Genomic DNA, 13,579 nt, shown 5'->3' with positions numbered 1-13,579 from the left:
TATACACATAATTATCCTTGTGTACAATTTTTTTTATTGTTTGAAGGTGTAATTTTCTGGTCAACAGGAGAGAATCCAGAGCTGGAGGGCAACAAAGCTGAAGTTCATTCTGTGGCATCAGTGTTCAAGTCATACTTCAGAGAACTCCCCGAACCACTCATACCTTATGATTACTTTGAGGTGTTCTTAACAGCAGCAAGATGTGAGTCAAGCAATCACTACGTACACATATATTTATGACCTACAATGTGTTTGGTGTTTCAGCCTTGTAACAAGTAAGGCTTTTTTCCAATATCCTAAAATCATTATATTGTCCAGTGTCTGATGGCCCCTGGCACCTCATTTTTGCTCTTGGGCAACTCAGGAATCTTAGTTTTTTTCATAAAAAGCATATGCTGGGCACCCCGGATTTCACAGTTTCAGAGCACTGGGCTCCCTCCAATTTTTGTCAGAGCACAGCCTTGTTGTCTTGATTCAAATTTATCACGTCAAAGTCTTGAATTCATTGATTTTGGTTCATCACTCACTCAAGATAATTTGAAATTTTTTTCTTCATTATTAGTGTTCCCTATAACTGGCATTAGATTTTCTGTGAGAAAAAACATTCAACAGAAACATTACAATAAAACAATGGTTACTATGATTATTAATTGCATGATGTAGACTGAGCCAGTGATATCAACAAAAGCTAACATTGCTGACATTTTATTTGAAGTTTTCTCATGCTCAGAATTGTTTTTCAACCAGGCTATGAAATATATGTTGATGATGGGATCGCTGCAATACAGAAGCAACTAAAAACTCTTCCAGCTCCAAACTATCATCTTTTAGCCTATTTGTGGTAAGTTTGGTGTAGCAGAGATTCCCCTTACGCTTTCATCACATAGCAATGTGTTTGGCAGTCTAATGTACAGGCTGTAAGGATTGAGCAAATAGTGGGTATTTTGTTCCATATGAAAGGAGTCCTTCAAACTATTTGTTGAACATTCAAAAATTTGCTCACCCAGAATACGCTAACACAGATGAAATAGATTTCTTGAACTTTAAAATATTATATTCTGAATTTCCCCACCAAGATTTTACAAGTGTAACCACGATTAAAACAAAATAGAGGAACTTTTTTCAGAATCTGGGTGGACCTGTTCCCCAAAAGTGGTCTTGAAAGAACAGACTTTTCATAGACTGAAGAGTTTGAAATCTTATATTCATGACTTTGTTAATAATTGTATAATAAAAAAGCAAGCAATGTATTACATCAGAGTATTGCATATTATTATCACAAGTAAAAGTTTAGCAGTTGATGGAATTGGGATTGTTACAGAAATTTTCTATTCAAATACATAATTCTACACTTTCCATGAGCAGCTCCATTTTGCAATTAAACATTTTATATTTGTTAAAAAAGCAACAGTGCATTTTTTTACCTTTTTTAGGCTGTAACAACCAACTTAAACAGTGTTCCACTTATATGTATACCATAGTTTTTTTTTTATCCTACTGCACTTGATACTCTTTCAGTCAGCAAGTCAGTCATTATATATCATTATCTTTTTTTTTTTTTTTTATCAGTCGCTTTCTATTTGAAGTACAAGAACACTCTGAACAAAACAAAATGGGTCCAAGGAACCTAGCAATGGTCTTTGGACCAAATATTCTTCGGTCAGGGGTAAGTTACATAATCTTCCAGAAGATTAAAAAATGTAATCAGTTTATTTCAACTGCTTGGAAGCACTCGGTTTATGGTCATATTGTACACTGTGGTGGACAGCAAAGAGATAATTTATGCATGAAAGCTTCTAAAAACTTTCCTGAAATGACTCTGGCATGAAACAAATCTCAGGTTATGCATCAGGCCTAGATAACTTGAATATCACTCACCATTAACAACCAGACCCCAAAGGTAACAGGGGCAAAAGAATTAAATGGCGTAGACTTGCAGTGCTCACCATCCATTATGGGAAGACAGTTCTCAGATAGAGAGCTCTAGACTACTCTCCCATGCTGGCTTTTAAATCCAGCCACGTTTGCCATGCAGTCCCCTTCCTCTGCAGTTGAGGAAATACAGAACAGAAGGGGAGCAGGAAAATAGCTTAAAAAGTACTTAATGTGTTTGTTGGTTTCAAGGTTATTCCCATGCAGTCCGAGAGCATCATTATGGAGATGTAATGTAATTTATTACATCCATTTTGAAATCACTGGTGATCCCTGTAATCTGATTGGTTCTAATTAGTGCGATTTATTCACGAATCGCACCATTTTTGCTCTAAATCGCATCATTTTACGCTTGACTGAGTTTTTGACACATGACGTCAGTCTTTCTGTTTTGCATACAAAATAATATGTAAAAGCGTTTCCGGTTCCACTTATTATTTCCACTTATTATTTTCAAAGAAACCGGCTCAGCAGGGCCCAGTTGTTCAAAGGCCGATTAGCTCTAACCCAGGGTTAAATTTTAATCCAGGTTTCTAAATTTCTCTAATCAAAAGCCATTTTGGGATAATTTTCCTAGTTCTTTTTAGGACATTCAATCATCAAATTGTAGACAAATGGAATTAAGCTGAATTTTCTTTCAGAGCTTTCAGATCTGAAATCAAATTTCACACTAACCCTGGTTTATCTTAACACAGCTTTGAACAACCCGGCCCAGAGTACTGCATCAGTAAAATATTTGAATTGATCAAGTCCTGTATTTGGGCGATTTCAAAATGGATGTAATAAAGTGGTAATTGAACCTCGTGTCGTGCAATTTTAGTCTGAAATCATACTTGTGATTTCAAATCACGCGTATGATTTCGGCCCAAAGTGCACTCCACTCAGTTCAATTACCATTATTTATAGATAACATGCATTTTCCCACATGCCTCAAACAAAGCAGCAAGTTTAAGTGTGAGATCGTTTTGGGAGAAGATTAGCCAGTTTTGTTGATATCCATTCGAAAACTTTGACGAGTTTTCATTCTGATGTTCTGCTATTTTAATATCATTGCTTATACTCTAATTATTACTGAGGAAGAGTTTTTAAATTGCCTCCATTAGCCTTTTAACCTATAGGAGTAACTGGCTTCTAATTTCTCCTTACAATACCAACCTTGAGTCAAATGTAGTAGTCATGAGAAACAAAAAGGAAATGATCACCGATTGAGGAAGTTCTTTTATGTCTAACAAATTCTCCTCATCAATCCCGTACAAAATGAAAAGAGAATACAGTAGAGAATATGAATACTGAAGTTAGTGTGTTAAGGTTTAAAAAGTAGAGGTTTCCTTTTTTTAAATACGCATTTGAGGTGTGAAATAATTTATTCCACGTGTTTTTTGTTTTTTTTTGTTTTTTTTGTTTGTTTTTTGTTTTTTTCAGTCAGAGGATCCTCAGGTCATGATGGAGAGTACAAACCTAGTAACAGAACTCATCAGTATCTTGATCAGAAAACATCAATTGTTTTTCCCTGAAATTGAAGATGTACAACCGCCTCGACCTCCCACAGGGTACCGTAAACCAACTTACTACATTATGAACTAAAAGCGACTTTGGAAATTAGCGGGGAAGCACTGTTTTAGAAGGGTGGAGATCCGCCAGTATCGCACTCACTTAGAGAACTTTCAAAATGCCATGAGTCCTTTCCGTAACCTTTACGTTAATGGACTTTTATGGTACCTACTCAAGGTGGCTAGAAACAGTTTCTCTGTCAAGGCTCTGACTGGCTATAAAGCGCCCAAACACCAAATTTGCGTCTTTGCAGTTGAACAATTCTCACACGTATTAACCAGAGGATTGAAGTTTGAAATCGTGGGCGCGGCATGGCCAACGCTATTATTATGCTTATGTTATGGGGAAATCCCGTTAAACAGTTTTTGAGGACGGTCGTGGAAAATCGTCAAAAGATTTGTTCTCAACTTAACAATTTTTCTGTTTTTTTTTGGGGGGGGGGGGGGGATAAGGCCTCACCGCTAAGTGAATTTCAACCAAGTAAATGTGGCCGCATCAAAATTATGATGCTGCAAAGTTTATCGTTGATTTGTCAGGTGTGCCATGATAAAAAAAAAAGGGCCCTAACAACCAATAGCTGATGAAGAAAAAAACATGATAAAAAAAGAGCCCTAGTAACCAATAGCTGATGATCAGCCTAAATAATGCAAAATATTAATAAAACTTGTGAGTTCACTTGCAATTTACAAGACTACATGGTAAATCATGAGAGTCAACAGCAGCCTTTGAATAGTGATATGGTCTGTTTTCATGTGCAGTGGCGATTTGATTGATCTTAATGCTGACTCCCTCCGGATTCAGAGAGGCCCAGACATCAGCTATCCTGATAATGAAGATGATACAGGTATGTGCTTCGTAAGGAGGGTAGGGCAGGGGTAGGGAAGGGGAAAGGCAGGGGTAGGGCAGGGGTAGGGCATGGTGGGGGTGCAGTTTGAACTCGGTTATTGTAATCTTATCTACAGCTAGACATCATGGTAGTTTTGTGTGGAGGTAGTAAAGACACCAGCCTTAAAAAGGGAGAAGATAGTTATTAACTAAGGTGTATTATTGACAGTAGAAATGAGAAGAGCATTAATCTGTTTTAGCTGAAGATCCCCGAAGCCAGGTGCTTGAATTGGAAAATGAACTTGAACTTCAGCAGCAACAGATAAAGGATCTTCAATCAAAACTTGAACAAGAAAGGAAAGTTCGCGAAATGCTAGTGTTGCGATTAGCAGACGAACAAAGAGCGCGGTAAGTTGTTGGCTTGGTACTTTTTACTGCTGGAGATCTTTCCATCATCAGTAGTGGAAACGTGAACTTGAAAACAACTCCCTCCACCCTGAGTAATTTCGCGTCCTTTCTTTAACCCTCTTGCAAGTGTTACCCTTATCGACAAAGCAGGTGGTTACCAAGTTTGAGGCTGACTTTTTAAGGGTTAGGATAGGGAAAGATACTCCAAAACAGAAATGGTAAACCAGATAATTGTTGTACTTTTTAGGAGTATAAAGCAAGTAATTTCCAAAGCCTTGAAGCTCTCCTCCCACACTAATATTTTCATCCAGAAAAAAAAACGTAGCATTGAAATTGCTCGTTGTTTGTCTATGTTTATAGAAACTAGGATTAAATCCACAATACGCTATACTTCTACTTTAAAGATTTCTAGAATTTGACTTTTGTTTTTAAGGTGTTTGTGTTTTGTATCATCGAATCCATGTTCAGTTTTTCTTAGTGGATTTTAATTGCTCCCGAAAATCTAAATGATTCGTTTCCCTTGTTTAACAGAGAGTCTGCTGAGGATCGGCTGGAAAAACTGCAAGCTGCTATGGAGGAATTTTGTGCCAAATATGGCAGCTGGGAGCCAACAACATAGTTAGACTTCATTGTGTTGTCATTAGTGAATGTATGACTCTCTGAAATATCTCTTGTTTCAAAAAGTTGTATTACTCAGACCATAGCTCTCCTAGCTAGCAATACACGATTGACGGTGTAACTGATGGGGTAGCCACTCACAAAACCCAAGATCAAGTCATGTTCAGTTGACGGATATTTGTCTCCTTGGCAGTCGTAGTGTTCTCTCTCACTCAGCACCCTCTTCCCCCGAGGTTATTTCATGACAGAGGAAGTGCATTGATGTTTAGCGTCAATGCTTCGTCGAACTTAATTTGAGTTCTGTGTGAGGTTAGATTATTTAGAAAGATTTTACTTTAATGTTAAAGAAATATTGATCCGGAAGTCATCATATTGCTTGATTTCTTTAATTGATTGATCCCAAAAATTTCTCGAAAAATAGACTTAATTCGATAAATGCATCGATCATTAAAGTCGCTCAGAATCTCATCGAGCCAAGAAAATACAAAGATATCTTACTAGGAAGGAAACGTCCACTGATCGCATTAAAAATGAGATGTGAAAAATGAAAGAAAGGGATACGTGGCAAAAATGTATTTTGAGACAGTTTTAACTGTTCACTTTTCCAGTGTCTTTTCGTTCAGTTTTAGAAAAAAAGAATTGCAATTATCTGTCACTGTGTAACTATTTTGTACAATAAATTTTAAGCTCATTTTATATGCAAGTGTAATCATCGAGAGGTTCAATTCCTAAATGGGGTCTTATGAAAACGTTTTTAAAACATTTGTGGACGCTTATGCACAACTGACAAGTATAAGCATACTGCGAAATTCTTACTTTATAATTGTTCCTATTATCGAGCACTCGTTTCGTACACGCACCCCAAATTTTAGACAATTTAACCTCCACAGGTAATCATGCTAACACTTGTTTAGCTTGTATAGTGATCATTGGCCTCGACCCTTGCTGGGAATTTAGTTGTTCTAAACCCTTGGAATTAAAAGAACGTTGTTGTACAGGAAAATGTGGAAGTCTTGATCAAGGCTCTAACTTGTGTGCCCAAGTACAAGTAGGGCCCTAAAAAGCGCATGGAATTGCTCAGAAGGGCAGGAGCGGGTTTTAAAACAAGTTGTGGTGACGACGACGGGAATTTTTCAGTTTTTGACTCAGTTTTTACATAGGGGAGATTTTTTTCTTTTACGCTCCAGTGTAAAACCTTTCATCCAGTCCAAAACACCTTATTCGTAGCTTGAAGCCCTACACTCTATTGATTTAAGGAAGGTTTCCTATAGTACAAATGCATTAATCGCTCACGAAAATGATAGCTAAATCGTCACGAAACACGCACGCTTTGTTGCTCGTATGGCAAGCTTAAACCTTTGCACGATATTTTGCGATATTTTATTTCATTGTTGTTACCGTTTCTTGTACATACGAGACGGTACAAGCTTGTATACTGTTCCTCTGAATAAGTTACGTATGGCAAGTACACTAACAATGAACGTTGTTCAATTAATTTATAGCTATTTAAGTTCTTTTCCGTGTATGAATAAAAATATGTATTGATAAATCTCAGACGAATACTTTGAACGATATATAAAACGTGCTTGGTTTTCCGTACAAGTGTTCTAACAATCTGAATCGACTTTCAGTACTTGAAAGATGCTATTATATTCTAATAATGAAACTATAATAACGATTATATAAAACTTAACTTACATTTTACTAACTCGGCATAACATTGCCTACATCACAATTCGTATGAGAACACCATACGGGCATTCTCTTGTATCATACGGACGGAAGATTGGAGTCACGACTGTTCCCCTGGTGATATCCGGGTGGTGTACCCTGCGGAAATGAATACCAATAGGCACAAAATGAGTCAATGTGTCTACTGTTGCTGTTGAGTTATGGGTGGTGAATATTTTGTATACAGCAGATATAGCATAGCTAACACGGTGGGCCATGACTAAATCCCCTCGAATAACTATATCACTCTTAATAACGTCTGGAGCAAACAAAAGTTTACTGGGATATGCTATTAGTCATTAAGAGTCATCTGATTCTCTGAGACTGAGAATGTTTTCTGAAAAGGGTATGATCCCTCGATCTTAACTGTCTAAATAAACAATAAATATGCGCGGATATTTGTGCACGGATTGTTCCGAGATACGAACAGATTTCCGAGAGTGAAGCTAGAGGAAAAGTGAGCTTCGAGGAATAGATGTCCAAGGACAAATATATGAGCATATTCTCCCGCCAAATAGAGGCTATTGTGTTTGTTATCCTTCAGTCCAATCAAAAATATTTGTTTGATTGTTAGACCATGAAATCTGTGCTGTGATAGTATTCCGCTTGACACGAGTTTTGAAAACGCAACGCCTCCAAGTTTTCCTGAGTACGGTTATTACACCAAAACATGATTAAAAAAAAAAAAAAAAGAAAACAACAACAAAAACAAATAGGTAACTTTCACCAATAAACAGTTTGATTCCTATGTCCTAGATCCACATTTAACGATATGACTGAATCTCACCTGTCGTTGTGATGTGCCGTTTTGGAATGGAGTCAGGTTCGTAATGTGCGGCATCATCGATATGGAAGTTTTCGCATTCTTCGAGGTTTTACCAGTCTTGAAGCTGTTCTTAGCTAATTGATTGGAATAAAAACCTCAGTGTTAGAAAGATAATCTTTCCACAGGTACTGAACTTAACAAATAGAAAAGAAATTAAAACAGCAGCCAATGTTTCATGTCCGCTAAAAATATCACAAAGTTGTTTCAGTGTTGCGGCCATTTGCATCCATCCTTGGGATTTAAACATATTTTGATCACGTAGTATTTCAGTCGACTTTGGGTTTCTTATGTAAGCAACGAAAAACAAGAAGTTAGGAGACAAGGTGTAGTCTAAAACTACTTACAGAAAAATATTTCGATAAAGTTATCGTACAAGTTCCAACGGCGAGAAACTGAACATCACTGAGCCGTGAGAAACGAATGTATCATCTGAAGAATCTAATGGTAAACTAAAAAATCTACGGACACTTCCTAGTTCTTATGCTTTATACCCTCTGCTCCCACCACATCAGGTAGATGTGGAAACTCATTCTCTCCTCTTGGCCGATCCCTTTCTTTTTCCTTGTCCTTATCACGTTTCTTTTTATAGTTCGACTCTATTGATGACCTCTCCCCATGTCGGCTGCCGAGATCAAAGTTACTTGAAGTTTTTTGCTCATAGTAAGAGTCGGATGAGGGATATAACGTGGTGCTGTGGTGGTTTGGAGGGGGGCCTGTGCTCTTTTTAGAGTGTGACGGGGGAGTCTTCTTCACTTTGCTGTCGTTAGCAACCCTGCAAAAATGACCAGTAAATATCTCTAACCATAATGACGAGAGCGAGTTATGACTACTTCTACCATTACTCCTATTTGCGTGGATGAAAATCGTATAAATGATTATAGTTCACCACTAAATTTTCTCCGGTTCTTATTGGTTTAAATCGATCACGTGACGCGATAGTGTTCATCCGTGGAGAAACACTATCAGCCCAAAGTGTCCGCCCGCGGAAAATACCCGGATGGATAGTGCCCGTCCGCGGAAAATACCTGGATTGATAGTACTCATCCGTGAAAAGTTTTGAATAGTTTGACGGCCACGAAGTTAGGCAGATCGGAAAAACAGTGACTTTTCAATTCTGACAGGTATAACGTAATATTTAGCCAATGTACGGTTGCGAATTATTAACACTTGTGACAAGCTGTAGGCGCGGAAGAAAATTTAGTGGTGAACAATAAAAACAATAGAGTGTTCATGTCTCGGAACTATCGGTCTGATAGCTGCCCCTTGGAAATTTGATGTCCTTAAAACTAGTATATTTGTTTTAAGAACATCAAATTTCCGCGGGGCAACTATCAGCCGCTAGTTCTGAGACATAAACATTCTATTGTTTAATTAGAATAATTTGGCTGAAGGGCTTTTAAAATACCAATATGGCTGAGGAAGAAAATAACGCATTTTTTGGTTATAAATTATTAAGGCAGCGTAATATAACGGCCCATAACCAGTACACAACAAAATTGCAAGGACAAGTCGCAGGAACAAATCGCAGCGACAATTCGCCTCGTACAACAAGGTGAATTTTTGTCAAAATCGCTATATGCTGATTCTTTTCGTTGCGATCAGATGCATGAATTTACACGGTGTGAATTCGTGCGAATAATTGACTTGTTGAGGAGAGGTAATTTAGCGACGTATTTGGAAACAGTTCACACTGAGCGGCTTATCGCACGAATAAGCCGTAAGGACGCAAGGTTTAACAAAATTCGTGCGAATTTTGGCGGGCGGGAAAATTCAAAAAGGGAAAAGCCCCGGGAACGAGGTTGTGGTCGCTGCAACTTGTCTCCTGATGAGTTACAACTTCAATGACTTTGTTTTTGCAAACATGACATAAAATAAGAAAACAAATAAACAGTAGCCTCCATTTGGCACGAAAATAACCAGTATGCAATATAAGTTTTCCGAAAACGAAGCTCGAGGAAAACTGTAAGCTTCGAGGTACAGATAGTTTTAAGCGCAGAGTTTTCCGTATTGGACGTAAGGTTTAACAATCGGGGAATATCATTTGGGGTTTACTCTCGGATATTCCCTAGTTTTAATTGGGGGACATTCGGTCACGTGATGCGTTTTGACCAATCGCGCGCGAGCAAAATTATTTTCTTGCTAATAATGAGCTATATACCTGAAGGGAGGTGGCCCAGGTGGAGACTCATGCCGAGGTCCAACCACACCCAATCCAATGTTTGTTTTCGATAAACTTATTGTATGCGAACTTCCACCTTTCGTCGACGTTCCCAGCGAAGTTGTAGCTGGCCCCATCGAGCCTTTTGACAACGTTGTCCCGGACGATTCCTGTTGAGTAGGCGGTGAATTTCTAAGTGTACTAGCACTTTGTATAGGAGACAATTGTTTACCGTGAGGAAGACCGGTAACAAAAGTATCGAGTGGTGTGGGTGGACCCGTAACTCCTGATGTCCCGCTGTAAGAAGTCGGTACATTTGACGTGGAGGCTCCCGTGGTAACATGCAGAGTGTGCGACGGTGAATTCACCTGATGGTTTGTCATTGGTAACGCTGCTACCTCTTGTTGCAACACAGAAGAACTTTGTGATGTCGATGGGAGTAATAGTGTCTTCTTGCTCTGTTTTTCCAAGCCTGTTGTCTCCTTGTGATCCTTAGACTCCTTGTGCTTCTTAGGTTCTTTAAGAACTTCTCTTGTCTCTAATCTCTTCGCCTCCCTGGATTCCCTCGCTTCTTTGTCCCTTTGATCTTTTGCTTCACGTTCCTGGGCGGTAAAAACAAAGTTAGGCTCCTTGTTTTAAGAGCACCTTCACCTTTTAGTCCTAACATCAATTTGCGTATTCTTTGTGTCGTTCTTTATAAATTTCCCAGAGTGGTGACCAAGAGAATCAGGAGCTTCTTACGGTGGGGATCGTTTCCTTTATTCTCCGGACTTAAGTGTTTGATTTGGCCATGATACTTGACGGAGAATGCCAATAACTGTTAGGAGTTTAAGGGTTAAAGTAACCACACCAGCTTAATTTTCGAAGCTTAACTTTCCCATTTGCCACAAAGTTTCGGAAAACAACACTACTTCAACAGCCATTGGCATAAAAACTGGAGTCAGTATTATCAGGCGCATTCACGTTACCCTCTCGTGGCATTAAACAAAGTAATGACCAAACATTACCAACCTGTCTGGTGATGCAGAGTTAAGAATCGGTAACAAACCTACATTTGACTTTAAGTATTTATAATCGAATATCATGAACTCGCACTGGTTATTTTTACCTATGGTTCATTTTCCGTATTTTAAATAATTTTACCGATGTCGATAACGTAGCCTTTTCCTTTGCTTTACACTCGATTAACAACATGACACATGACTTGAAACATAATCCCTTCAGTAATGGCTTGTAAAATTACAAAAGGCCTAAGTGCCACCTAAAATACAGATTCCTGATGTTGGTCGTTCCAGTTAAAAATCACCATAAATCAATTTAACGAGAATGATCACAATTACCTTCTCCTTTCTCCTTTTCCTCTTTGCTTTTTCTTCTGCAGATTCATCTCTGGAGTCATGCCTTCCATTCAACGATCTCAGTAGAGGATTTTCTGCAGTCTCTCGGGTAATTTTTGCTTTAAGTTCTTGAGAAAACTTCTCCCCAAAATTATCTTTCTTGAAAAAATCATGTTTTAGAAGCTTTGAACAATCTGGTCTATCTGCTGGGTCCATTTTGAGACACAGCTGGAAAAAAAAAAAAAAAGGAAATTGACGTATTCTTCGATAACAGCCACTGTTCGCATCAAATTTTAAGTAAATAACTGTCCCTTTGAACATAGGGGATACTGAAAAACAACTCTGTTAGGGCCACATCAAGGGGGGGAGGGGGCAGCGTTAGGGCCACATCAAGGGGGGGAGGGGGTAGCGTTAGGGCCACATCAAGGGGGGGAGGGGGCAGCGTTAGGAAGAAGCAGCGTTGCAAGGAAGAAGGGATGTACCAAGTTTTTCAAAGGGTAAAACATGACGTTTGGTGTACAATACGTAACATAATCAACACATCTCAATAGGAATCCATACAATTTAACGAAACAAAACGAGTAATGCACAATGAGTTTATCAGTCCACATTCCAGATTTAAATTCTATTGGTAGAGCTAGCACGTCAAGGTTCTCAGCCAGAGAAGCCGAGAAAAAGAGCAGCTGAGTGACGCACGGTGGTTGAGGTAGAAAGGGAACCGGTTGCCTGACCCCGTTTTTTTTCACGCGTCCGTTCTTTTGCTTGTCGTCTGCCGTTGTAAAAGGACGTCGTTGTTCAGTGGTATCCTTCGACAGAGGTTCAACTGCACGTCAGCAACAATTTTAGTACCAAGGGAATTTCAGAAAGAACGTTTTTTATATCCAGACAGCACGCTTTGGAATTAACCTTATGTTGGAAAGCCCTGGTTTTAACATCTGAGATTTTGGCTCACGTCCACATCACAAGGACGTGTGTGCTTAAGCTCCCCAGCATTCATATATTGACAAGTTCAAAGAAACACGATTTTTCACAAAAACAAAACCGGAAGTGTTTAAAGCTTTATTCAAGCGTGACTCACCTTAAGAATGTCCATGGCAGCAGACGACACTCGGTGAAATCGTCTCTCAATAGGCTCCACCTCCTTAACTTCTGGTAACTTCATGCCAACAAATAAGGGATTTCTGTGGAAAATTTCTCGATGTCTGTTTGTCAGGTTACCTGTAAAAATATATTTGACTTGCTTAGCAAAATGATATCTTTTATCAAAAAGGCGTGGCCGAGTGGTTAGGTTGCTGGAGTTGTAATCCGGTGTCCCGGGTTCAAATCCTCAACCTTGCCGCTCTCTGGATTATACTCGGTTGCCCCTTGTCTGCCTCCTTCCAGTGGGGATTTTTAACCACTTAGTTTACATTGTGGCTGAAAAGCCCCTAAGGGGGAGCTTCAATTTATTTATTTATTTATTTATTTATAACTTCTCCTCTGATACACAGTAGAAATACACGAATACATTATGATGGTTGGCAATTGAAAACAACCACAAAATTTTGAAAAACTCTCAGGTTCTAACCAGCTACGGTAAATGTTTCCAAAATGATCTGCTTTCTCAAAAGAAAAGTAAATTTATATGTTGCAGTGATGGGTTCTGGATTGAACAATTTGGTTTAGGAAGCTGTGCAGTGAAGTGTCATTGTATGATGCATATATCAATGACATGCAGTGTCTTTCTTTCTCCATAAAGGAGCATAAAGAAAGCTGTAACTGCTAGATCAGCAACTGCATTCTGTGAATGGGTACAAAAAGAAATTTCATGAAATCATAGTGGCAGATATAGGGAAGTATCTTCTCCATTTGTAGACCAAAAGTGAGGTCAATAGCACTGTGCAGTCAAGATAATTTGTCTCATTCAAGAAAGGTTATGTTTTGAAGAGAAACCCATCCCTGAGGCTCAACACAACAGGTTGCATTCAATTTGCATGTTATAATACATGTAGAACCCTGCCTACTTACCAGTAAACTCCCAGAGAGAAAAAATGGTTTGAGTTAGCAAGGGTTTGAGTCAGCTGATAGTACATGACTTAAAAGATGAGTCAAGAGAAATTGGACCTTGTTTGAGTTACCAAGGGTTCAAGTTAACTAGGTATGAGTTAGTGTGGTTCCAATGTACAAGTTATTTACTTCAAAATAATTGATATC

At 38.7% G+C, this 13,579-nt stretch overlaps 2 protein-coding genes across 5 annotated transcripts in view; one reads left to right on the top strand and one right to left on the bottom strand.

The window, feature by feature from the left end:
- LOC111324097 (rho GTPase-activating protein 24) overlaps window positions 1-6,030 on the top strand; it is a 23,254-nt gene extending 17,224 nt beyond the window's left edge. For 2 of the 4 annotated variants that reach the window (XM_088733339.1, XM_088733338.1), the window contains exons 7-13: window positions 47-202; window positions 748-841; window positions 1,570-1,666; window positions 3,355-3,482; window positions 4,242-4,327; window positions 4,569-4,716; window positions 5,248-6,030. In XM_088733339.1, the coding sequence (XP_088589465.1) occupies window positions 47-202; window positions 748-841; window positions 1,570-1,666; window positions 3,355-3,482; window positions 4,242-4,327; window positions 4,569-4,716; window positions 5,248-5,335 (797 nt within the window). In that variant the 3' untranslated portion in view covers window positions 5,336-6,030. The remainder of the gene's footprint in view (window positions 1-46; window positions 203-747; window positions 842-1,569; window positions 1,667-3,354; window positions 3,483-4,241; window positions 4,328-4,568; window positions 4,717-5,247) is intronic. The other 2 variants (XM_022927591.2, XM_022927590.2) reach the window with 1 other exon arrangement.
- Window positions 5,705-13,579, bottom strand: part of LOC111324096 (uncharacterized) — a 17,282-nt gene continuing 9,407 nt past the window's right edge. Inside the window, exons 6-11 of the mRNA XM_022927589.2 lie at window positions 12,465-12,604; window positions 11,390-11,614; window positions 10,050-10,651; window positions 8,383-8,663; window positions 7,853-7,965; window positions 5,705-7,164 (exon numbers count right to left, since the gene is read on the bottom strand). Coding sequence (XP_022783324.1) covers window positions 7,105-7,164; window positions 7,853-7,965; window positions 8,383-8,663; window positions 10,050-10,651; window positions 11,390-11,614; window positions 12,465-12,604 — 1,421 coding nt within the window. The 3' untranslated portion in view covers window positions 5,705-7,104. The remainder of the gene's footprint in view (window positions 7,165-7,852; window positions 7,966-8,382; window positions 8,664-10,049; window positions 10,652-11,389; window positions 11,615-12,464; window positions 12,605-13,579) is intronic.

This window comes from Stylophora pistillata, chromosome 9 (assembly GCF_964205215.1).
Source record: "Stylophora pistillata chromosome 9, jaStyPist1.2, whole genome shotgun sequence".
Lineage (NCBI taxonomy): Eukaryota > Metazoa > Cnidaria > Anthozoa > Scleractinia > Pocilloporidae > Stylophora > Stylophora pistillata.
Note: the sequence above shows the minus strand (reverse complement) of the source record. Positions and strands in the feature narration are given on the sequence as shown.